At 43.7% G+C, this 25,928-nt stretch overlaps 1 protein-coding gene across 7 annotated transcripts in view; it reads left to right on the plus strand.

Annotated features, from left to right (window-relative positions):
• COL14A1 (collagen type XIV alpha 1 chain) overlaps positions 1–25,928 on the plus strand; it is a 231,080-nt gene that overhangs the window by 47,338 nt on the left and 157,814 nt on the right. For 5 of the 7 annotated variants that reach the window (XM_068983360.1, XM_068983358.1, XM_068983361.1 and 2 more), the window contains exons 6-12: positions 8,004–8,159; positions 9,139–9,258; positions 11,132–11,296; positions 14,267–14,428; positions 20,252–20,403; positions 21,540–21,669; positions 23,702–23,847. In XM_068983360.1, coding sequence (XP_068839461.1) covers positions 8,004–8,159; positions 9,139–9,258; positions 11,132–11,296; positions 14,267–14,428; positions 20,252–20,403; positions 21,540–21,669; positions 23,702–23,847 — 1,031 coding nt within the window. The remainder of the gene's footprint in view (positions 1–8,003; positions 8,160–9,138; positions 9,259–11,131; positions 11,297–14,266; positions 14,429–20,251; positions 20,404–21,539; positions 21,670–23,701; positions 23,848–25,928) is intronic. The other 2 variants (XM_068983362.1, XM_068983365.1) reach the window with 1 other exon arrangement.

The raw sequence follows: 25,928 nt of genomic DNA on the forward strand, positions 1-25,928 counted from the left end.
CTCCACTGGAATTCCATCACCTCCACTAGCTTTGTTCATAGTGATGCTTCCTAAGGCCCACTTGACTTCACATTCCAGGATGCCAGGCTTAGGTGAGTGATCACACCATCGTGATTATCTGGGTGTAGTTCTTCTGTGTATTCTTGCCACCTTTTCTGAATATCTCCTGCTTCTGTTAGGTCCAGACCATTTCTGTCCTTTATCGAGCCCATCTTTGCATTAAATCTTCCCTTGTTATCTCTAATTTTCTTGAAGAGATCTCTAGTCTTTCCCTTTCTGTTGTTTTCCTCTATTTCTTTGCACTGATCACTGAGGAAGTCTTTCTTATCTTTCCTTGCTAGTCTTTGGAATTCTGCATTCAGATGCTTATATCTTTCCTTTTCTCCTTTACTTTTCACTTCTCTTCCTTTCACAGCTCTTTGTAAGCCCTTCTCAAACAGCAATTTTTCCTTTTTGCATTTCTTTTTCTTGGGGATGGTCTTGATCCCTGTCTCCTGTACAATGTCACGAACCTCCATCCATAGTTCATCAGGCACTCTGTCTATCAGATCTAGTCCCTTAAATCAATTTCTTACTTCCACTTTATAATCGTAAGGGATTGAGGTCATACCTGAATGGTCTAGTGGTTTTCCGTACTTTCTTCAGTTTAAGTCTGAATTTGGCAATAAGGATCTCATGATCTGAGCCACAGTCAGCTCCCTGTCTTGATTTTGCTGACCATGTAGAGCTTCTCCATCTTTGGCTGCAAAGAATATAATCAATCTGATTTCGGTGTTGACCATCTGGTGATGTCCATGTGTAGAGTCTTCTCTTATGTTGTTGGAAGAGGGTGTTTGCTATGACTAGTGTGTTCTCTTGGCAAAACTCTGTTAAAATGCTGTTAACTCTTAAAAAAAACAAACTAACTTCAAGTCAGTCTTGGAAGCAACTCTTGAATTGGAAACTTGAGTTCAACCTTACTGGAGATTTATGTGAAAAAGTTCTGTGTGACCACAGTTTTCCGTCAGATGTCTTGGTTAATGAATGGCTTAGCCAGATATTTTACTAGTGGCATCAAGAAAAATGATTGGGAGGCACTAAACGAATCAGACCAGTCATGGTGAAAATGATCATGAGATTTTCTGAGGGCATACTACGCTAATGTGAATAAAAACAGCTCCTGCTCCCCTTTCTTTTAGCTTTACCTCTGGCATCGGAAAATATTAATATCAAGGAAGACAAGCAGGCATGCTGCAATCACCCTGATCTCTGAATAACCACAGGCTGGTTTTCCGGTGTGGTAGTTCGTCAGGGCAAGAGGAAAGACCACATTTAAGTGAGCCATCGTGGTCTGTTTTTCTAGTGCTCTACTGTGTGTATGAATTATGTGAGAAGAGGAATTCTTTTTAACAAGACAATTCAGCATGGTTTACATTTATTAGTGTATTATGTGCCAAGACGTCAGCCAGACAAAGGCCATAAAAATATAAGGCACAAATCCCTCACTTCTCAGGGAGTTCAGTATAGTCAGAGAGATAGAAATGGAAACAATTATAATAGCCTGGCGTTCTGAGTACAATTAACCATGTGTACTAATGCAGAGGCCGTCAAGAGGAGGAGGTAACGAATCCCATCTGAGGACGGCTGCAAGAGCTTCTTGGAGTGGATGAAGTGGAACCTGGGTTTTAAAGGATGAATAGGAGTTTACCTGGCAGGAAAAAGCTGCTTCTGTTAATTCTCCCCTTTCAATTTTAAAGAGTTGGGGAATACCGTTCTCCATAAAATCATTGTAAATATTTCTATATGAGCCACAGCTGAATCTTTAATTTTATGTCATTAGAGCAAAAGGAACACTCTAAAAAGAAATGGTTAAATTTGGTAATTTCATACCATTCTAACTAAAGTAACACTTCCACCCCCCCCCATTCCACTACTCTATACGTCATTCTGCTTATTTCTATAAAGCTCTTAAAAATATGAAATTATTTTGTTCTGTTAGTCTGTTTTCTCTCACCAAGAATTTAAACTGCTGGAAGGTAGGAATTTAATTGTATTCCTGGTTGCTCAGAACAGGGTTTGGGATATAGTCAACATTAAATAAATACATTTTAAATAAATAAATGTATTTCATATAGGAAATTAGTTAATATGAAATTAATATACATAGGTTTTGTGTAGACTGATTTAATACTAATTCAAACTCCCTGAATTAACTTGTATTCTCAACATCAAATTTTCTCGTGATGTCAGTAACATAGTACAATTGGTGTAAAATTATTGTGAAAGGGACACTTTTTATGTAGGCTACTTAAGTGCTCATTGGAAAAGACTCTGATGCTGGGAGGGATTGGGGGCAGGAGGAGAAGGGGACGACAGAGGATGAGAATGGACATGAGTCTGAGTGAACTCCGGGAGTTGGTGATGGACAGGGAGGCCTGGCGTGCTGTGATTCATGGGGTCGCAAAGAGTCAGACACGACTGAGCAACTGAACTGAACTGAACTGAGTGCTAAGTGCATTCATTTGGGAGAGAAGAAAGTTCTGGACAGTGACGCTTGCAAGTGGCACATGCTAACTGTGGCCGCAGCAGGGGCAAGTGGTGTGGGGACACAGGCTCGTGTTAGAGACTGTCCCCTGCTTTCTAAACTGATGTGATGGGCACACTGCTGAAGTCGGGGTGGTGGTGGTGGTGGTTTAGTAGCCAAGTTGTGTCCAACTCTTGTGACTCCGCCGATCACAGCCTGCCTGCCTCCTCTGTCCCTGGGGTTCTCCAGGCAAGGGCATTGGCGGGGGCTGCCATTTCCTCCTCTAGGGATCTTCCCAACCCAGGGATTGAACCTGGGTCTCCTGTGTTGCAGGCAGATTCTTTACCATTTGAGCCACTGGGATTCATGCATTACCTGGGTTCAGAGCAACGCTTTGCCTCTGCCCTGGCTGGTACTCTGGGCAAATCACACAGCCCATGTATTTCCTACTTTCCAGCCGCAAATGGGATTGATAATAATGACGCATGTCTTGTAGAGCTGTTGTGGGGACTGAGCAGGTGAGCATCGAGGGCTCATGATAGACATCACTTCCAGGTACAGAATTGTTAGTTTCTTCTGGCCTCATCAGGCACCTCCGGCAGGTGTTGAACATAATGGGAATTGTTTCTTCTGAGTCAAACGGTGACATTCAAGGTATTGTTTTTATTTGTGATGTAGTCCTTGTAGCTCAGTCAGTAAAGAATCTGCCTGCAACGCAAGAGACCCAGGTTCAATTTCTGGGTCGGGAAGATCCCCTGGTGGAGGGCATGGCAACCCACTCCAGTAGGCTTGCCTGGAGAATCCCATGGACAGAGGAGCCTGGCGGGGCCACAGTCCATGGGGTCGCAAGAGTCAGACATGATTTAGTGACTAAATCACCAAGCGCCACCACCAGCCCATATATTGGGTACTTTCCTTCAGTTGTGATCAGCTGTCTACCTATTTTTGGTACTGTCTGTATTTTCAGAATTGCATTTTAGCTGAAGTTCACATTAAGCCGAGAGCTGAATTAAAATACAGTTCATTTCCTCTGCTCCTTTGCTTTAATTTTAAATACATTATTGAAGGTAAGGAGAGTTTATTCTTATTTAAAATGATAAATTGGACTAATTTCCGTTTGGGGCCGTCGTGAATCACTTGCCGTGAGCATTCGCGCACAGTTATTTGTGTGTGCGTTAGTTTTCACTGCTCTGGAATCAGTATCCTTGAGTGTAATCGCCGGGTTGCATGGTAATTTCACGTACACGATTCTGTCTTTATTCCTGGCCGCTCCGGGTCGCTCTTGCTCTGCGTGGCTTTCTCTCGCTGCAGGGAGCAGGGGCTCCTCTCCGGGCCCGCGGGCCTCCCTTGCCGGGGCTCCTTTCGGGTCCGCGGGCCTGCCCTTGCGGGGCTCCTCTCGGGTCCGCGGGCCTCCCTTGCCGGGGCTCTTCTGATTTCCAACCGCAAGCCTCGGGCCGCTGGCTTCAGCAGCTCTGGCGCACGAGCTTAGCTGCCCTACAGCGTGTGGAATCTTCCCAGACCGGGAATTGAACCCGTGTCTCCTGTAATGGCAGGCATCCTCTTAACCACTGGACCGCCAGGGAATTTCTATGTATACTTTTAAAAGAAACTGCCAGACTGTTTTCTGAGTGATTATGCCATTTTATAGTCCCATGAGCAATGTGTGAGTGGGACCATTTCTCTACCTACTTGCCAGTATTTGTTGTTATCACTGTGTTTTGTTTTAGCCATTTGGATAGGTGTGTATAGTGAAATTTATTGTGATTTTAATCTGTATTTACCTGAGAGTCAATGATGTTGAACATCTTTTCATGTGCTTATTTGCCGTCTGAACAAGGTATACAGATGGCATATCTTTGATGAAATATTCGGTCAGATTTTACCCATTTGCTAATTGGATTGGTTTTATTTACTAGCGAGTTTTGCGGTTTCTTTATGTAGTCTAGATACTAATCCTTTGTTGAATGTGTGGTTTACAGACATCCTACCTATAGCTCGTCTGTTCATCTTCACATGAGCTTTCACACAGCAAAAGATTTTATATTGATGGAGTCCAGTTGATCAAATTTTATTTTTATGTGTTTGTACTTTTGGTATTAATGCTAAGAAACTCTTCTTTGAGCCATACATTCCAACAACTTTGTCCTAATATTTTACTAAAAGCTTTATGATTTCACTTTTTTACCTCTAAATTGATGATCTGCTTTGAATTAATTTTGGTACAAAGTATAGAGTTTAGGTCAAGTTTTCTTTTTCTTTCTTTTGCGTGCATATTGATTGTTCCAACACCATCTGTTGAAGTACTTTTGAATGTTGGTATAAAATCACTGTATGATTTTTAAATCACATTTAGGTTTAAAATCATATTGTTCAGCATATTTGTATGGGTCTGATTTTGGCTTTTCTCTTTTTCACTTATGTATATGTCTATCTGAGATACCTGCGAGTTAAATATAGTAAGCAGTCTTAATGTCTGGTAAAATGATTCTTTCCACATAATTCTTCATCAAGAGTCTTAACTATTCTAGGGTCTGTGCCTTCTTATGTGAATTTTAGAATAAGCTTGTCTATGTCTTAAAAAACACCTTTCCTGGAATTTTGATAGGAATGGCATTAAACCTATTGATCAGTCTGGGGTGGCTGGCATCTCTGCCGTGTCAGTCTTCCTGCCCGTGAGCACGGTAGACCTCTCCACTCACTGACATCTTCTTCGCCTTCTATCAATAGTGTGCCTTTCACCACACAGGTCTTGCACACGTTGTAAGTATATCCCTAAATATTTCATTATCTTTGGAGTAATTATAAACAGTATTAAATTTATTATTTTTGCATCTGAGTGTACACAAATTGTACCTCATTGTGATCTTGATTTTTTTAATTACCGTGATCACCAGTGTAGTTACACATTCTCTTTTTTCACTTGTGAACCTTATGTATGTATCTCCCATTCTCTTATGTATCTACTCATTTTTTTATGTATTCTTCATGTGGATTCTTTTTCAGTTTTTTATATTGCACATATCTTTTCCCAGTTGTAGCTTATCTTTTTAGATTATTCAAGGTGTTTTTTGATGAACAGCTTACAAATTTTAATATCATTAGATATGTCAATCTTCTAATTTCTATTCAATTGATTTTATATCTTATTTTGAGATATCTAGAATTTTTATCTCCAAGTCAAAATAACTTGAATGAGCTAAATTAACAGAGCACTTTTATTGGAAACAATTTTAAAATGGAAAACACCAGTATTAATAGTCCTCTTCCAAATAAGCAGAGAAACTGCTTAAATTTCTCTAAGACCCTATCTATAATGTACCCAAACAATTTTTTTTTTTTTAGTTAAAAAGAAAAATAAGATCTCCAATAATTTTGGAATAAAAAGAAAACTACTTTTCATTTCAGGAAAGTTTCGCCATAAGAGGTGAGGGGCATAGATTCTTAAAGCTTCTTAAGACTTTAATTTTCTCTGATTATTTCCAGAACACAAACTAATTTCTATCTCATGACTTCTTACATTGTTCTGTTTTAGAATATTTCAGTGTGGTACAGAGGACTGACTCTTAAGTTAGCAGTGATTTTGTATTTGGCTATTAAAGAAGAGAGATTTGGTGCTCAAAACTGTAATTTATAAACTTTGGGTTGAGCTGTATTGTTTAGCGTACATAATCAGCATCTGAGTATTTCCTTGGCAAACACATGTTTTCCTCATCTGGTAAAAGGATCTAGGTATTCCACGAAAATGGAAAAAAAAAAAAAAAAAACCCACAAGATCCTTTTACTAACTCTGGCCTGTAGATAGAGAGCTATTTGTGAAGCTGCTCACCCTAACCATAATGGCAGCTGTTTGCCCCCCAGGAAAAAACATACTCAATTTATTCATGAAGACTTCTTTATTTTGTTTTTCATTACATATATTATATTTTAATTTTTGTCTTATTGTCATTTTAATATTTCAAAATGTTGACATGGACATACACACACATATACACTCACACAAAATATTCGTGATCTCCAGTCCTAACGTGAAAAATCAGCAAAATATAAGACATTACTTTACCAACAAAGGTCTGTCTAGTCGAGGCTATGGTTTTTCCTGTGGTCATGTATAGATGTGAGAGCTGGACTGTGAAGAAAGCTGAGCGCCGAAGAATTGATGCTTTTGAACTGTGGTGTTGGAGAAGACTCTTGAGAGTCCCTTGGTCTGCAAGGAGATCCAACCAGTCCATTCTGAAGGAGATCAGCCCTGGGATTTCTTTGGAAGGAATGATGCTAAAGCTGAAACTCCAGTACTTTGGCCACCTCATACAAAGAGTTGACTCATTGGAAAAGACCCTAATGCTGGGAGGGATTGGGTGCAGGAGGAGAAGGGGACGACAGAGGATGAGATGGCTGGATGGCATCACCAACTCGATGGACATGAGTTTGAGTGAACTCTGGGAGTTGGTGATGGACATGGAGGCCTGGCGTGCTGCAGTCCATGGGGTTGCAAAGAGTTGGACACGACTGAGCGACTGAACTGAAGCCGTTCTTTGGGAAACACAAACTGCAGTACAGAGCAAAGCTTCTAAAGATACTGACAGCATTGTGACATTTTTAAGAATTCTTAAACACATTAAGAATATTCTAGTATTTTCACTTTGTAAGGGGTGGTTTTCACCTTATCCAGTGGAGACTTACCTTATATCACACAACCACCATCTTTGTTGCGAAGACTTTTGCTTGCCCTTTGCATCTTGCCCTTAATCTCTTGGGCTTAGACTTACCCTGAGGGCAAAGCTCAGGGTGCTACCAGTCCAGCCACTGGGCATCCTTTTCTCAGTCCGTATTCTGAAGCTTGATTTAAGTAAATGAAGTACTGAAATGAATTCTAGGGATAAAATCTTATAGTCACATGGACACAATATGTAAAAGGATTTGAACTGGAAGAAATTCTTGAGCTCTTCCAACTTTCTTCTTCCACAGACCCTTCCTATTTTAGCACAAGTCTGCATGTCTTTCTGAGATTAAATGGCCCTGACTTTTCCTTGAATCCAGGAAGCCTGTGTTTTTTTCTCTTATCGCTTCCTCTCGGTCAGACTTATCAGAGCAGGAGAGCCGCGCTCTGCTTCCTGGCCGCCTTCCCATCCCTGCTGACCCTCCTGCATGGGTGTTGCTGAGATCTTTCCTGGAAAGAATCTGCACACTAAAACCCAAAGCTGGATGCTCTTGCCCAGACAGTGCTTTTTCAAATATGCAGAAGGCTCGAGTTGCCAGTGTGCTGTGAACCCGCCAGTGTTTGCTAACTATTTCCAGAACATTGGCTTGGTTGCCAGGTATTACCATATTTTTTTCTCCCCTGGTGAAAATGCATTTAAAAGAAGGGTCATAAAAATATGGTTGCTTTAATCGGAACTTTATTGTATTCTTAGCACCAAGTTGCCTGAAAGACATTAAAATAGACTCATTCTTTTAAAAGTTCCAACAGTAACACGGGTGCTTTTTGGTCTATACTTTGCAGAAGTGAAATTTTTCTGTCAAACACCGGCTATTGCTGATATTGTAATCCTGGTCGATGGTTCATGGAGTATTGGAAGATTCAACTTCAGACTGGTCCGATCTTTTTTGGAAAACCTGGTTACAGCATTCGACGTGGGCTCTGAGAAGACACGAATTGGTGCATCTTTTTTTTTCTTAATTAACAGCATCAGCTCCTAGTGTAAAACTACCAGGAAGCTTCTTAAGAAATTTCAAAGATTCCCTACCAAAGGTTTTTCAGAATTTTAGGTTTAGCTATAGGAATGTTCCCAAAAGGGCAAGTTTGCATCAATAAATATTTATTTCTACTAATTTTTGCTGTGACAGTGTCACTCAATTAATTATTGAACATATTTTAATTTTTCTGGAAAGCCCAAATCTTCTCTAACAATAATAATTATTTTATTATTAATAATAATTTTAAATAATTTAAAGGTTACTATTGGTTTAAGAATTCATCAGGTAAAATTTTCTTTTTATTTAAAAAGCAATTGAATCAAGTGAAATGTTTAATCAACAATTGGAAAAAGTTTTATTGTGTGGGATAACTTTTGCCAAATTCTTGCTGTGATAAAAAACAGCAAAAAAGTTGTAAATCTTTGAGAAATATATCCACTTTATTATATAAGGTCTCCTAGTCTCACTTCTAAATAGCCCTTAAGGAAACTCTTTTCTTTGGGAATAAAAACAAAATACAAACACTGTAGTGTATACAGAAGTCAAAATATAATGTCACACATGAAGCTTGTATGAGGTTGTATAAGCTGGTATCAATATTACCTCAATTTAAAAAATTAAATACATCTAGACCTTTTATCTACAAACACAATCAGACTTTTAAAGAATGCTAAGTACCTGATTGGGTGCCTACTTCTAGATGTCTGGAAAATGGATACATTCCATAAGCCTCCAGGTATGTTGAAAATTCTTTAAATTGAGGTCAGGAACTCACTTTGAAATTTCTCAGGGAGGCAGAGGAAAAAAATGTTGCAAAACTTAGCCACCCCACCCCTCCTCAAGAAATATTGGGTCCTCATCACTCTAGTCTCTCCAATGGTCCACTGGCCCTTGAAGTAACCCATCACTGCTGGGTGGGCTTTCTCGTCTTCCTTTTCCAGGTCTGGCGCAGTATAGTGGTGACCCCAGAATAGAGTGGCACTTGAATGCCTTTAACACAAAAGACGAGGTGATCGAAGCTGTCCGAAACCTACCATACAAGGGAGGAAATACGCTGACGGGTATGTTTTTGTTCAGTCCACATATCTGGCAGCATGTCTTGCCAGAGAGGTTTTATTACTTCGTTTTGTCACTGCGTATGTCTTAGCATGGTATTTTTAAAGCAAGCTGGCCTTTCAAGGTTTTTGATGGCTCTTTTCTCTAACTCACGTTAGAAGTTACCTGCAGAAACCTCACCCCTTCTGCTCCACAAATGTAATGTCCCAGGAAGGGCTCGGTTGAGCTGGAAGAGCACCCAGCAGCGCTTGACGCTGCCAGCCTTAGTAGCTGTCTTAACCCTTTTCAATTCATTTTCCTTTCTTTTTACGCGTTTTCTCCTCCAGTCACCCTGTCAATTAAATAAAAACAAATTCCTACCTAATTTTTCAAGGAAAATAATTTCTTTGCCCTTACTCTGCAATCAGTAGTTATCATGAAAATATTTATGGAGCTTTGGCTCACCAGCTTTTTTGATAAATGAGTATAGTCAGCCCTTAGCATCTGCAGCTTTGACTAACCAGGGATCAGACATGTGTGGGAAAAAAATTCCAGAAAGTTCCTAAAAGCAGACCTTGAATGTGTCACACGCTAGTAACTATTTGCATAGCATTTCTATCGTATTAGTTATTATAAGTAATCCAGAGATGGCTCAGAGTGAATGAGAGGATGCACGTAGGCTACATGCAGATACTACGTCATTTTACGTAAGGGACCTGGGCATCTGTGGGTTTGGGTGTTGTGCGGAGTCCTAGAACCAACCCTTCTGTGGATACCAAGGAATTACTGTAATGTAAGAGCATTTATATTGCAATTATCCACGGCCCAACTCCAAAGGCTTGGCTCGTGGCTCAGCTGGTCAAGAATCCGCCCACAGTGCAGGAGACCCAGGTTCGATCCCTGGGTTGTGAAGATCCCCTAGAGGAGGGATAAGGCTACTCACTCCAATATTCTGGCCTGGAGAATTCCATGGACTGTAGAGTCCATGGGGTCACAAAGAGTCGGACACAACTGAGCCACTTTCGCTTTCACTTTCAACCCCAAAGCATCATCACAGGTTTTAACCCTTACATGCTATTTTCTTCTATAGACCCACAATGTGGATGGTCAGTTTAAACAATAGAGACGCTGTCGTTGAATTTTAAATAAGCCACTGAACTCCTGATCGTTACTTTGCCAGTCTGAGGTGTAGTCTAACAAGTCTTTTGTTAATACAACAAAACTGTATTAAGCACGAATCGCATGACATTACTCAGCGTTTCTTACTTTTGAGGGGTGAAGAATGTCACACTCAGAAGCCAGGAGTCCAGTTGCCACCTTAGATCTCCCCTTCTGCCACCATAAAGCAGAGAATCTGCCGTTTCTTCAGATCACCATGAACAAAATGGAAAGTGTAGCCATAATATTCGGGACAGTTGCTTCTGTGAGGGTATTCTTGGTTTGTTGTAAATTATGGTTTAGATTTCCTTTTCTTTTTTTAATTTTTATTGATTTGTTTTTTTGGCTGTGCCATGTGGCATGTAGGGTCTTAGTTCCCCAACCAGGGATCAAACTCACACCCGCTGCATTGGAAGTCTTAACCATTAGACCACCAAGGACGTCCCAAGGTGAAGATTTCTCGTATGCAAACCTGTCAGCATTCATTGTCTAGGAATCCATTGTTCTTTATAAATACTAGTTTCTGAAATGATGCAGGATTCAGAATTTTTATCACCTCTGTTTTGGTGGATTTTAGTGTTTCATCAGATTCGTTAAAGAATAGTTCATTGTAAAAATGAAGATAAAAGTTCACATCTAATAAAAACTCTTCTTTCTCATCTTGTGATTACGTTTGGAGAATTGAAAGCCTTTTTATTTGAAATAGTTGGCTTGTCTTTATTTTTTCTTGTTTTCTCCTAGGTCTTGCTTTGAATTACATTTTTGAAAACAGTTTTAAACCGGAAGCGGGAGCAAGGACTGGAGTGTCCAAAATTGGCATTTTAATCACAGACGGAAAGTCCCAAGATGATATTATTCCACCATCCAGAAACCTTCGTGAATCCGGTGTAGACCTGTTTGCCATAGGTACGTGTTAATTATGGTCTTGTTTCAACAATGGACATGGACACCCAACCACTTAAAGCTGTATATAACGCAGTTCACTGAAAGCCAAGAGACCTGAGCGCTTTCGAGTCTTTTTTTTAAAAAAATGTATTGGGGTTTAGTTGATTTACAAGGCTGTGTTAGTTTCTTGTGTACGGTAAGGTGAGTCAGTTATGCCTGTTTATCCACTGATTTTGAGATTCTTTCCCCATGTAGGTCATTACAGAGTGTTGAGTAGAGTTCCCTGTATACAGTAGGTCCTTATTAGTTATCTATTGTATATGTGTATATACAACTCTGCCGACTTATCCCTTCCCTCTCCACCCCAGTGGCTCTACTCATAACCAGTCGTGTGATCTGAGTCTGACTTCCTCACATTAAAAATGGAAGTGGTGGAGCTGAAGGATCTTACCGTGTGAGGATCTCTAGGCTGAGACACCACACGTGAAGTGCTGTGAAAAGCATAAAGTGCAAAGGTCAGGTCCATAATTGTTACCCTTTAATTAGTCAAGACTTTTCTCTTTCGAATCACTTAATAGCCATCTCTTCTCTGATGGTGTAGAGAGAAAGCAATCAAGATTGGGGTCTTGCAGCTAAGAAAGCACAGTCACAGATGTGCAGGCTTATTTCTTTGAAAATAACCCTCTGTAAGTATAGGCTTGTGGGAGGACACACATGGTACACGCAGAATAACTGCGCGATGTTGAGCTGATGCAGCTTCGCTCTTGATTAGATTGTTTACAGTGTCTTTGGTGATAGGAAGGCCTTCTATTTAGCAGAGACTGAAAAAAGAATAGAAACAATTCCTCGGACTCATTTCTAGATTTGCCACTCAAAGTGTGGCTCATAGAATGTCTCACTGGAGCAGTATTTGCTTGTCTGCTGATGGCAGGCATTGTGGTGGGTGATGGAGCATACAGATGAGCGAGATACATCCTTCCGAAACAAGTGCCTTCCGAGTCGTGAGGACCGTTTCCCCGCTCTTCCATGCTCTTTACAACAGTGAAACTGTTTTGTTTGGAAAGGTGAGAGAGAGAGGGATTTGGGGCTTATTGTCTCTATTTTTAAATGAATCCAGACTTGGTTTTAACTGAATGCTTTGAGAAGCATTATTGGCATTAAGCTCATTGCTTCAGCATGCATGGGGCTATTTTGTTACTGTAGACACGGACTCAGCAGTGCATTTTAGACACTATTGTAGAAGTCTTTCAGTCAAGGAACATCAGGGAGATTTGCTTTGATTTTTATTTTTAATTTTGCTGCACTTTTGTTCAACAACAGTCCCTACGGAAGACTTACACTGAAAGGGGATTAATTTATGTGCTTACTCTCCATTCCGTGGTCTCGTTAATAACGAATCGATGAGTTAAAGTGAACTCATTCAGTTGTGATTTGGAATTTTTCTCTCTTTTTCTCTGGGAATTACCTGGAAATCAGCAGTGTTCATTTTCTTATAACCTCCTAAAGCAAATAGTTCGGAAACAATTGACGCTTTGTTTCTCAGTCTGTTGAAGCTGTCAGATAAATTAAATGGCACTAGGCCAGGCATCTAAGAAGTAATTACCCGCTGCCTCAGGTAATCTCTCTTCCTTGCTTCCCTCTTACCTCTTTTTAACATCCGTAGATAATTGCAGTGACAAGGATTTTTAAAGAAACTTTCCTTCTCCTGGAGAAGAGATATCTACATTTACACTCATGAAACCCAACCTTGTGTCTTTTTCACTTTTTAAAAGAACCTTTTAAAATTTATTTTTTATCAATTGACTGTTTTATTTACTTATTTTAAATTTGGGGCAAACCCCGTGGGATATGGGCTCTTATTTCCCCGTCCAGGGATCAAACTCACATCCCTGGCACTGCAAGGCTGGAGGACTGCTGGGGAAGTCTCCCCTTTCTTCTAGTTTCCACTGTGATATGTGTCATCTTTGGAGGTGCAGCTTGATAGGGTCATTAAGGGCATATGACTTTGGATCCAGATTGCCTGAGTGGAGCCCTTGCTGTATACTTACTGGCTGTGTTTCCTTGAGCAAGTGAATCAACCTCTCATCAGCTTACTTATCTGTAAGATGGGAGAAACAGCGACGCCCAACTCACAGGACTGACTGTGAGGATTACATGCGTTACTATGCAGAAAACACTGGCCTGCTTGGGGCGCGGGAAGCACACCTTATCGTCAGCATCCACAGCTGTGATAGACCGAAAATCCCACGAAGGGCAAGGGTTTTCTGTCTCAGTTTAAGTAAGCTAATGTTTGTAGAAATTTAAGCCTGAGGTTCTGATAGTGTAGAGGACTGGTTTAATTCCTATTGCTTCTGAAACATTTATGAAAGACAGAAGTCAGTTTCATCAATACATCCTCCAAAACCCGGGTCTCCTGCATTGCAGGCAGATTCTTTACTGTCTGAGCCACCACGGAAGGCCAAGATGGGCTGAGGAAAGTTAAGAGTTAGTAATCTGGGGACTCCCCTGCAGGTGCCGTGGATAAGAGTCCAGCTGCCAGTGCCGCGGACGCGGGGTTGATCCGTGGTCGGGGAAGATTCTGCATGCCCCAGGGCACTGAGCCCCGAGCTGCAGATACTGGTGCCATGTGCCTAGGGCCTGGGCACCAAGTGGAGCCCGACCAGGGGAAGCCCGTGTGCCAGCTCGGGCGTGGGCTGCGCTGTCCACGGCAGGGAAAGCCCGCGCGCAGCAACCGGGGCCCAGTGCCCAAAAGAACCGACTGACTAAGTAAGTAAGGCGGTGTGTCCATGTCCAAATAAAGAAAAAATCTAATCATTTGAAAGGGACTTTTAAGAGACAATCTGCCCGGAGACGTGCCTCTTGCGAGAAAAGGTGCTTTGGTCGGGGTGCGGAAAGGCGGGCCGCAGCGCAGAGTACCTATGACGAGCAGGACCCGGCCGCGCCTCCCGGGCGGCCTGACCGTCGGGACCCTCCCTGTCGTCCCCAACGCAGGGGTGAAAAACGCGGACGAGAAGGAGCTGCAGGAGATCGCCTCCGAGCCGGACAGCACGCACGTGTACAACGTGGCCGAGTTTGACCTGATGCACACGGTGGTGGAGAGCCTCACGAGGACCGTGTGCTCCAGGGTGGAGGAGCAGGACCGCGAGATCAAAGGTACGTGGACCTCTGCCCCCGGACCTCTGCCCCCCGACCTCTGCCCCCGGGCGTCCCTCGGGGCGCCATCCTGACTTTCCCAGCAGCGCGGTGCGCTTCCAGGCTCCGCATCATCAGAGTAGACAAGGGGATATATGGGGGTGGGGGTGGGGCTCCTTTAAATCGCTGGGTAGTTGTTTCCATGCTGCTGCATGTAGACCGCCATGCTTCTTCGTTTTACTTAAATGTTGAACTTTGAGACGATTAAACACCCACAGGAAGTTGTAAGAAATAGCGTATAAAGAGTTTGTGACATCTCAGTGTTTCTCTCAGTGGTGACACAGAGCCACAGTGTTATGTCACAGGCAGGAAATTCACACTGCTTGGGTCAAGATACAGAATGTTCCTGTGGCGGGGTCATTTCTACTGCCCTGCTCCAGCCGTATTCCCTCCCTGCCCAGCCTCTCCCTAAGCCCTGGCCAGCTGAATCCGTTCTCCCTCTCTAAACGCTTGTCGTTTTGGAAATGCTAAATAAGTGGAATTACAGAGTATGTGAACTTTGGGAATTGGTGTTTCCACTCAGGGTGATTTCCTGGAGGTTCCTCCAAGCTGTTGCCTGTGTCCACAGCTCTTGCTTTTATTGCTGCCTCACGTTTCATGTTATGGACGCACCACAGTTTGCTTAACCAGTCACACATCGAAAGACATCTGAATTCTTTCCATTTTTGGCTGTTGCCAAAAAAAAAAAAAGCTGCTATGAACATCCATGTGTAGGTTCTTGCATGAACATAAGCTTTCAGTTTTCTGGGGTGGCGCTCAGGAGTACAGCTGCTTCCTCACATTCCGCGTTCAGTGCAGTCTAGCCTAAGAGACCGCCAGACTGTCCTCCACTGCGGCTGCAGCGCTCAGCATTCCCGCGAGCACCGTGTAAGTGATCCTGCTTCTACGCTTGTCACTAACGTTTGCTGTTACAGCTTTTTACTTTGGCCATTCTGATAGGCATTGAGTGCAATCTCATTGTGGTTTTAATGTTCATATTCCTGATGGCTAAGGAAGTTGAACATCTTTCCTATGCCTTTTTTTCCCCCCTATTTTTAAAGATTCAAATATTTTTAAAATTTCTTTACCACTTTGTGTTGGTTTCTGCCGTTCAGCAGCACAAGTCAGCCTTGACTGCGCTCACGTCTCCACCCTGACCTCCCTCGCCTCCCCGCCCTCCAGGTTGTCCTGGGGCCCAGATGGGTTCCCGGTACAGCAGCTCCTCACCTGCCTGGTCTCACCCCGGGGGTGTGCTGGGGCCTCCGTGCGGCTCCTCACCTGCCTGTCTCACCCCGGGGGTGTGCTGGGGCCTCCGTGCGGCTCCTCACCTGCCTGTCTCACCCCGGGGGTGTGCTGGGGCCACTGCTGTCTCCAGTCGTCCCAGCCTCTCCCTTGCCCACTGTGTCCACACATCCTTTTTCTGCCTCTGTCTCTCCATTCCATCCCCGCAAATAGGTTCATCAGTATTTTTTTAGATCCTGTATGCATGTGTTAATGCACATTCCATGTGCTGTTTTGCCTCTGTATATCCGGAATGTCTGTTCATATCTTTTTTTTTTTTACTTTATTTTACTTTACAACACTGTATTGGTTTTGCCATACATTGACATGAATCCACCACGGGTGTACATGCGTTCCCAAACATGAACCCCCCTCCCACCTCCCTCCCCATGGAATGTCTGTTCATACCTTTTGCCCACTTTCTAATTGGACTCGTTTTGGGGGTGTTTTTGTGTGTGTCTGTTAGCTTTTAACTTTTGAGATTTGAGAATTCTTTATCTCCTAGATCATGACCCGTTGTTAGGTATGTGTAGATATGTGGTTTGATAACAATAAGTGTGTTAGTCACTCATTCGTGTCCGACTCTTTGCGACCCCGTGGCCTTTAGCCCACCAGGCTCCCTGTCTCTGGGGTTCTCTAGGCAGGAATGCTGGAGGGGGCAGCCATTCCCTTCTCCAGGGGATGTTCTGACTCACGGATTGAACCCAGGTCTCCTGCCTAGCAGGCAGATTCTTTACTGTCTAAGCCACCAGGGAAGCTGATAGTCCACTCTTAGACAGGCGGTTTGTTAATATTTTCTGCCAATTTGTAGCTTACCTTTTCATCTGTTTAACAAGGTCATTTGCAGAACAAAAGTCTTTAATTTTGATGAGGCCCAGTTTATCAGTTTTTCATTTTAGGATTAGTGCTTTTGGTGTCAAGTCTAAGAACTCTTTACCTGACATTAAATCCCAAAGAGTTTCCTTTTTAGTATTTTTTCAGAAAATTTTGTATTTAACATTTAAAGTTAATTCTTTGTAAAGGATTTGAAGTTTAGTTTAAGGTTCTAACACTGCTTGCTAAAAAGGCTGCATTTCTGCTGTTGAGTTACCGGTGGCTTTGTCCAGTAGCAGTTGGGCAGATTTGCACGTGTCTACATCTGGGTTCTTTATGGTTCCATTTATTTATGTGTCTAACCCTGTTCCAGTATCATACAGTCTTGATTTACCATAGCTACATAATGAGTCTTGAGATTGAATAGGCTGAGTTCTCTCATTTGATTATCCTTTTACAAACTTGTTTTTGCTACTATGCTTCCTTATAGTCCATATAAATATTAGAGTAATATTTATATAATATACTATATAATTTATATAATTATCTAATCTAAATATCAGAATGATTTTTATTCTACAAAATGTCTTGTTGGGACTTTGATGGAAGTTGCATAAAATCGATCCTCAATTATCAGTTACCAACTTGGGAAGAACTGACATCTTTAATCTGTTGATTCGTTCAGTCCACACACATGTCAAATCCTTTCACTTGTTTGGATAGCCTTCGAGTTCCATCAGCATTTTGTAGTTTTCAGGATATAATTTCTGTACAGGTTCTGTCCCGCTCACTGTTAGGATTTGATTTTATTTTGAGGAATCTTAGCTGTGTTTGTAATGGTGGCGGTGCTCCCGTTTTTATCGCTGGTGTGGGCAGATCTGTGTTTCTATATTCTCGTGTCCGATGACCTTGGTAGGTCTCTTCTGACGCCAGCCTGGAGCGAAAGGGGAGGGTGCCTGGATGTTAGCGCGCGGGGTTGGGAGTCCAGCTCTTCTCATGGTCTCTGTGGATAGCACACGCGGGCTGAGGTGGGGTGTTGTCACCGTCTGTAAGGGACAGTTATCTCCTCCCTTCTTGATCTTTCCCCCATCACCCCGGCCGTGTGATGGGATCAGGGTAAACGCAGGCCCCTGTTACAGTCAGGAAGGGTGGGGTCCTGGCTTCCACTTGACCTGGGTTGGCACGGGTGGGATGGGGCCACAGTGGTTTTTTTCCTATGGTGTCTTCTAGACTAGAGCAGTTGTTGCCTAAAGCTTTTCTTCTTGGCGGGCTGCTGCTCTCCTGGTCCTTTGCCGAGAGAGAGCAGGCTTCGCTGGACTGTTTCTGTCTGTATTTGTTTGTGTTTCTAGGTGGCTGGATTCCTTAGCTCTGTCCTTGAGATACACGAGGCGAAAGGAACCCCGGGAAACTCACCACTGTGCCAGTCTGTGGGTCCCACGGTCCCCTGCCCGTCCACCATCTACTCAGGAACTTGGGCTTGACTTATAGTTCCCAGAAATGTGAGCTCTACTCAGCGGGGATTGTAGGAAGGAGCCGTGCACTCTGTCTTCTGGGAGCTCGGCCATCACGGGTCTTGACCCTTGTTCCCTGTGATGTCCGTGGGCTGCAGGTTGCGTCTGACTCCCCGGGGTGCAATCTGAGCAGGAGACATCCAGACCCTTCTCTGAGAGTCTGGCTCTGCTCCCGCCTGTGCTGGGTCCGGGGCGGGGATGGCTCAGTCGGCCTGCACGTCTGTCTCTTTCTCATCATCCCTCTCGCCCTGGACCGGGACTCTTCAGACTAGGCTGAGCAGCCAAGTAGTGGTTCCCTGGACCAACTTCTCTGAGCCTCTTAATGACACCACTTTTGTCGTTGCTCTTTCGTCGCTCAGTCGTGTCCAACTCTTTTGCGACCCCGTGGACTGTAGCCTGCGAGGCTCCTCTGTCCATGGGATTCCCCAGACAAGAATACGGGGGTGAGTTGCTATTTCCTTCTCCAGCGGATCTTCCTGACCCAGGGATCGAACCTGCATCTACTGCGTTGGCAGAAGGATTCTTTACCACTGAGCAACCAAGGAAGCCCGAGACGATTTTAGAGCCCAGATTTTCCCACAAAAAACTCTACATGTGGTTGCTTATAAGGCATGCTTAATAAAGTACTTGATCGTAGTTATTGTTTAATAACTGTGTTTTTCCCCATTATTATGACTGCTAAAGTCCCTTTAACTAAGTGCCCCTAGCAGATAAGAAATCCTAAATTTCAAGGACTTTGAACTTTACAGGTCCCAAATCTGTTTCAGACCCACTGTTATAACATGTATTTAACACACAAGGTGCTTACATAATGTTTAGCTCCTAGTGGACACTCAGTATACGTCAGTTGCTTTTTCTTCTCTTTTTACTTTAGAATGTTGGCCATTTGTTGAGTTGAAGTCTTCAGTAGAGAGAATATATCCTCTGCTGCTCAAAAATACAAGCTCTTGTGTCAAGAAGCTTGCATATAAATCTCAGCTCTGATACTTACCAATTCTGAGACTTGGGCAAGTTATTTAACATCATTCTGACTTGGTTTTTTCACCTGAAAAATGGGAACAATAATAGCATTTACTGAGAACTAAATGAGGGAAGACTTCTGAAGATATCAGAAGCATATCTTTGGATACACAACTCAATGTTGTGGTTTTTGTTGTTGTTGTTGTTCTTGCTTCTTACTATTCGACAGCAGTGTCTTTAAGAAAGTTCCTTAGAGTCAAGGACTAAGTCTTATTTAAGTTACTTAGAACCTAGCATAGTGATCGATGCCTCATAGGTGCTTAAATGTTTCAGTGAAGAAACGTAGTCCAGGCAGGCCTTGTTTTATTGTGCTTCTCCTTGTTGCACTTTGCAGGTATGTATTAAAAAATACATCCAAAAGTGTTCAAAAAATTGAAAGTTTGTGGCAACCTTCTGTTGAGCAAGTCTGTTGGTGTCATTTTCCCAAAAACATTATTTTTTAATTAAATTATATGTATTGTTTTTTAGACATAATGCTAGCTTCCCAGGGGGCACTAGTGGTAAAGAACCAGCCTGCCAGTGCAGGAGACGTAAGAGTCGCAGGTTGGATCCCTGGGTCGGGAAGATCCCCGGGTCGGGAAGATCCCCTGGAGGAGGGCATGGCAACCCGCTCCAGTAATTCTCGCCTGGAGAATCCCATGCACAGAGGAGCCTGGTGGGCTACAGTTCATCAGATTGCAAAGAGTTGGACACGATGGAAGCAACTTAGCATGCATGCAAACGAAGGGTAAACCTAAGTTTTTTATGTATTGGGAAATAAAAAAATTGTGACTTGCTTTCTTGCAGTGGCCTGGAACTGAACCCACGGTATCTCTGAGGTATGCCTGCAATGAATTAAAGCCTAAAGCCCAAAGTGAAGTCACTCAGTCGTGTCCAACTCTTTGCGACCCCATGGACTATAGCCCGCCAGGCTCTGCCGTCCATGGGATTTCTCAGGCAAAAATACTAGAGTGGGTTGCCGTTTCCTTCTCCAGGGGATCTTCCCGACCCAGGGATTGAACCCGGGTTTCCTGCTTTGCAGGCAGACCCTCTACCAGCTGAGCCCCCAGTACTGAATTAATTTACTAGAGATGAAAATCTTGGAAGCAGCATAAACAATCATATCTGACTAGTGGAATTTCTTAGGTTCATAGAATTTAACTTTGGTTAAAAGGTTCATTTTCTGTGTTTTTGGATTTAGCCTCAGCCCTTGCCACCGTTGGGCCGCCTACAGAACTGATGACTTCTGAAGTCACTGCCAGGAGCTTTATGGTTAACTGGACTCACGCCCCCGGAAAAGTGGAAAAATACAGAGTCGTGTATTACCCTACCAGGGGCGGCAAACCAGAGGAGGTAAGGAGGAGATGGCATTTTCGCCATGTATTCTCAGGCTCTCGGGTTTTGTACAGAAGTCAAGACAAGGCAGAAGTGGATATATAAGGAGATTTTTCTCTCGCAAGCATTTACAGCTGTTGGACTGAATGCATTTCCATGTGTCCAGGTTGTTCTTCTGTCTCAAGCTTATGATAGTTACATCTTCTCCTTTATTTCCATCAGAGAACCTGAAGAACTGGTCATGTATCCATTTCTAACACAACTTACACTGACTTAATTTTTTTAGTGATTTAAGAAATGAAAGAGTTCTAAGGCAAAGGGAATCAGTCGTTAATTATCTGGCTAGAGCTCCCCTTGCTGTTGATGTTTTCTTTCTACTTTGGGAGTGGTCTGAACTTTCTGCCTTAAGGAAGTCTATGTGTTCCGCGTAATGTGGTCATGTAATCCTTCAAGGTTTGGGATTTCCTGGATGTTTGTGGAGATCAGTGCAAATGAGAAGCATCATGAAGCGTCTGTGACGGGCCCTTCTCACGAGCTGCCATCACAGGAGACGCCATCTGTTGCCAGATGACTGAATGGTTCCCATTTCCTAATCTGTGATTCACAAATTCGCAGGAAATATAAGATGTGATGAAATCTCCCTGTCTTTTTTTGATGTTCTAACCTTTTGTTCTAACCTCTGATTGGCCTCAGCGTGTTTCAGTTTTTTTCTGCACTATGGCAGGATTTATGACCTTTAAAGTGTTAGATTCTAGAGATTATGTCATCCAGACTAAGAAAAAAAACCCCAAATCACAGTGCTTCCAATAGCTCTATCTTTTTCATGACTAATAAACCTTTTAAATGCTTCCCAAGACTCCATGGAAAAATATCACATGTCACCTGTTACTAAGTGGATGTGATTAGGATAGCAATTAGGTTAGGAATGACACGGTTTTCGTTAGGTATGACCCAGTGAGGGACTCTTGGACACATTAAATGGAAGGTGGGTCCCATGATGTGAGAATTCAAGGAGAACTGACTGCCACAGTGGAGAAGGACGTGGTGCAGATAAGAACATGTTTAAGTTTTTGCTGGAGGTATTTTTGTTTATGACTTTCAGTTTGCATGTGAGAAATTCCATTTTCTCATTCCTCGAACTGTTCTTTAAACAGGTGGTGGTGGATGGACGCGTATCTTCCACAGTGCTGAGAAACTTGATGTCTTTGACAGAATATCAGATAGCAGTCTTTGCAATATATGCTCACACGGCTAGCGAAGGCCTCCGGGGAACCGAAACCACGCGTGTGTATTGAGTTCTACCCTCTTCTGATCGTGCATAGCATTGTTCAGGCGGCCTGGCTGTGCTTACACAGTACTGGGCCATGCTATGTTTGCAGTTTGCAGGCCCCATGTGTTGGGAGGGATATTATAAGACTCCGGGATGTTTGGGAGAGAGAAACCTTAGTGATGAAGGGTGCAAAATACACGTATTCATGTAATAAGCAAATATCTAGTGAATGCCTATTATAAACTAAGCACCGGGCTTCAGTTTATCAGTAGAAGTGGAGAAGCTCTGGAGCTCTCTTGCCCAGGAGAAGACTGGGGAAGTATGTTACATCTGTTTTCATTAGGAAAATCACTGTAATTAGAAGTCATGAGTATTAGTCAGTCATTTCTTACCTGGGAAAGACCACGATCACAAACGCATACACACATGCACACACATTCAGAGAAGCCCAGGAAAAGATAATCTTGAGACACTTGATCGCACACTCGTTCAGTTATTTCAAACACTGAGTTCCTAGTACATGCCAGTCAGTATGCAGAATGGGTCTGCCTCTGATAGAACAATAACAACGCACACAACTCCAGTAACAAGGCACCAGGCATTGTGACAACCACGTTCCAGGTCCAACACATTATTGGATTTATTCCTGAAAACAGTAAGACAAGTTCTAATACTCCTGCTTTTTTTTTTTAACTTTTTGTTTTATATTGGAGTACAGCCAGTTAACAATGCTGTGATAGTTTCTGGTGGATAGCTAAGGGACTCAGCCATGCATATCCATGTATCCTGGTTGGTGGTGGTTTTGGTCGCTAAGTCGTGCCCAGCTCTTTGCAGCTCCACGAACTGTAGCCCGCCAGGCATTCCCAGGCAAGAACTGGAGTGGGTTGTCATTTCCTTCTCCAGGGGATCTTCTCAACCCACACATGTATCCATCACCCCTTCAAACTTCCCTCCCATCCAGGCTGCCACATAGCATTGTAATACTCTTGCTTTGCAGAAATATTTTTGCAGCAATCTCTGCCCTTGAGGGAGGTTTCAGTCTAGCAAGGCAGGAAGCGCAGGCCAGGAACACGCGAACTCCCTTGTGCCGTGAAGCGCTAAGGCACGCCGGTGGGCGCGCGGCAGGGAGCTGCACCTGTGGGCAGAGCCCCGGGCTTGGCGTTGTGCCGGGGAATCTAGCAGGGCCTGCAGTCGTGGTTGAGAACGATGTTTCATAGTTTGTACTGTCACCTTTTAAGCTGGGGCCTTGCAGTTCATCCTTCGTCCCTTTCTCCCTACTTCTCCAGTATGGCCGGTCTTATTTCTTGATTATTCTTGTCTCAAGCCCTACTGTTACCAACTATCATGTGTCCTCTCTCTCTCTGATTGAGTGTGTTGATGAGTGTTTATTTATTCATGTATCTGTTCAGCCAGCCACCTATTCTGTCATTTAGGAAGTGCCCCAACAGCTGGTTTTAGTGGCTGCTGCAGGTCAGACCCTGTGCTTGGTAATGGGCGTAAAACGGGGGTCAGAAGAGTCTCCCTGCTCTTGACTGGCTCCCAGAGAAATGTGACCATCACTCGAATAAGACATAAGAAACTAAAAGATGTCACTTCTGCTTTTAAACATGTATTGTCTTTGCCTTTCCCCAAAGGGCTTATATGGCTATGTGAGCAGATTCAAGGATAGTGTTGTGATAGTTTCAGGAGGACAGCAGGGGGCCTGGCCATGCATACAGTGTATCCGTTCGCGTACACTGCCCTCCTGTCCAGGCTCAGGTAACACTGAGCAGCGTTCCCTGTGCTGTGCAGGAGGTCGGCGTAGGTTGTCCATTTTAAATATAGCTGTGTGTACATGTCCATCCCACACTCCCTGACTGCCCTTCCCCTGTCCTTCCCCTCTGGTAACCATAAGTTTGTTCTCCAACTCTGTGAACCTTAGAGTCTGTATATAAGGGATATCATATGATTAAAAAACCCATCACTTTTAGAGCCTGAGCTATAGAGACCTTGAAGTAGGAAAACGCACTGATAAGCGGCTGACCGTTAACAAATCTCCTCTTGCAGTGTCCTTACCTATAGCGTCCGACCTTGAGCTGTACGAGGTGACTGAGAGCAGTCTGAGGGTGAGATGGAACCCCGCGCCTGGGGCGTCCGGGTACCTGATCCTCTACGCTCCCCTCACCGAGGGCCTGGCCGGGGACGAGAAAGAGGTAACTGCCTGCTGCCTGCGAGAGTCCTAGAATCTTCGGCTTCCTGAGCACTGTTTATTTTTTTTTAAATATAAAAATGTAACGTATAAAATTTAGAAAAGTCACATTAGCCAAAGAAAATAATCACTTGTAAGCCCACCCCCTAGAGGTAACCACTGTTAACGTTTAGTTAACAGTCTTTTTCAACACATTTTTAACACAACCAGTGGGAATGGTTTTGTAGTTTTCCTTGTAATTTTCCTTTTGCTTGTTGTGAATGTCTTTCCGTACCATTAAATCACATTTTATATAGTCATTTAAACAACTTTTTACCATCCCATTGTTGGTTTGTACCAGTGCATGTTTAATTAATCTCCTGTTAATTAGGACATTTGGATAATTTGCTATATAAAAGAATTCCCTGGTTGTCCAGTGGTTAGGACTTGTGTTTTTGCTTCCAGGGTCCAGGTTCAAACCCTGGTTGGGAGATCCTACAAGCCAGGCCAAAAAAAAAAAAAGATAATCTGCTATATAAATATACTTTTGGGACTACTGTTAGCATATAACTTTATATGGTCATCTGATTATTTCCCTAGGATAAATTGCTAAAAGTGAAATTTCTTTTTGCAAAGACTATGCAAATTCTTAAGGCTTACACTAGGTATTACTACATTACTGTAGAGAAATTTTATATAATTTGCATTGCTCTATGCAGTTCACAAGTGATTGTGATAGCCTTATGTACACTGACTTTGAAAAATTTGTTTTACTAATTTGAGAGATATTATAGAGAAATATGGGTTTCCCCGGGTGACTCAGTGATAAAGGGCCCGCCTGCCAGTGCCCGAGGTGAGGCTTCATTCCCTGGGTGGGAAGATCCCCTGGAGAAGGACATGGCACCCCACTCCGGTGTTCTTGCCTGGAGAACCCCATGGACGGAGGAGCCTGGCGGGCTGCAGTCCATGGGGCAGCGGCAGAGCTGGACACGACTTAGCGACCAAACAGCAGAGAGACATCTCACAGATGTAGCTTTTTGCATTTCTTCCGCTTTTAATGATGACCCTTTGACCTTTGAATGATAGCTGTTAGCCCTCATTTCTAACTTAGAGGGAGCGTTACTACAGTATAGCTATACAAGGAAGAGAGGGGAGACGGCCTGCGTGCTGGAGTGTTGACGAGGCAGGTGGAGTGTATGTGAGAGTGAGCGCAGAACTTGGTTCTTTAGCGTCCTCTAGAACCTGCCTCTCGTGACAGAATTCTTTAGGGCCAGGAATATGGTGGTTCTAGCGTCTAGAACAGAATGTGGGTGACGTGTGCTCTTTCATTTCCGAGGCTTAGACAGGTTTTGCCCACTTGGATTTAATGATCTGAATTTTTTTGGTGGAAGGGAAACTTAAAAATGGTGCTGAAAAGACACACAGCTTCACCACGAAAGAAAAGAATAAAAAAGAGGCCCACCAGTTCACATGCAGCACACCGTTACGGCTCTGCTTAGTGGCCCAGCTGCGTCCGACCCTTTGCTGTACCCGCCAGGCTCCTCTGTCCGTGGGGTTCTCCAGGCCAGAATCCTGGGGTGGGCAGCCTTTCCTTCTCCAGGGGATCTTCCCCACCCAGGGGCTGGACCCAGGCCTCCCGCATCGCAGGCAGGTTCCTTACCAGCCGAGCCACAGGGGAACTCTAAAACAGCCCCTGTGCTGCGCTGCGCTCGGTCGTGTGCAACTCCAGGCGACGCCGTGACTGACGCCCGCCGGGCTCCTCCGTCCGTGGGGATTTAGCCGAGCTTTTCTTTTCGGTTGTGTTGGGTCTCACGGCTGCGGGGGCCGCTCTCCGGTGGCGGTGGCGGTGGCGCTGCGCGGGCTTCTCTCGTGGAGGTTCCCGTCGTGGAGCAGGGCTCTCGGCGCTCAGCCTGCCCTCGTTTGCGGGCTCCCGAGCAGGGCTCCGTCGTAGCGGCACGCATGGGCTTAGTCGCCTTGCGGCACGTGGGGTCCTCCTGGATCAGGGCTCGACCCCGTGTCTCCTGTGTTGGCAGGTGGACTGTTTCCCTCTGAAGCATCAAAGAGGCCCTCGCCAGGTTTAATTTAAAGTCTGATAATGCTACTATA

The sequence above is a fragment of the Capricornis sumatraensis genome, chromosome 11, assembly GCF_032405125.1.
Source record: "Capricornis sumatraensis isolate serow.1 chromosome 11, serow.2, whole genome shotgun sequence".
In the NCBI taxonomy this organism is placed as follows: Eukaryota; Metazoa; Chordata; class Mammalia; order Artiodactyla; family Bovidae; genus Capricornis; species Capricornis sumatraensis.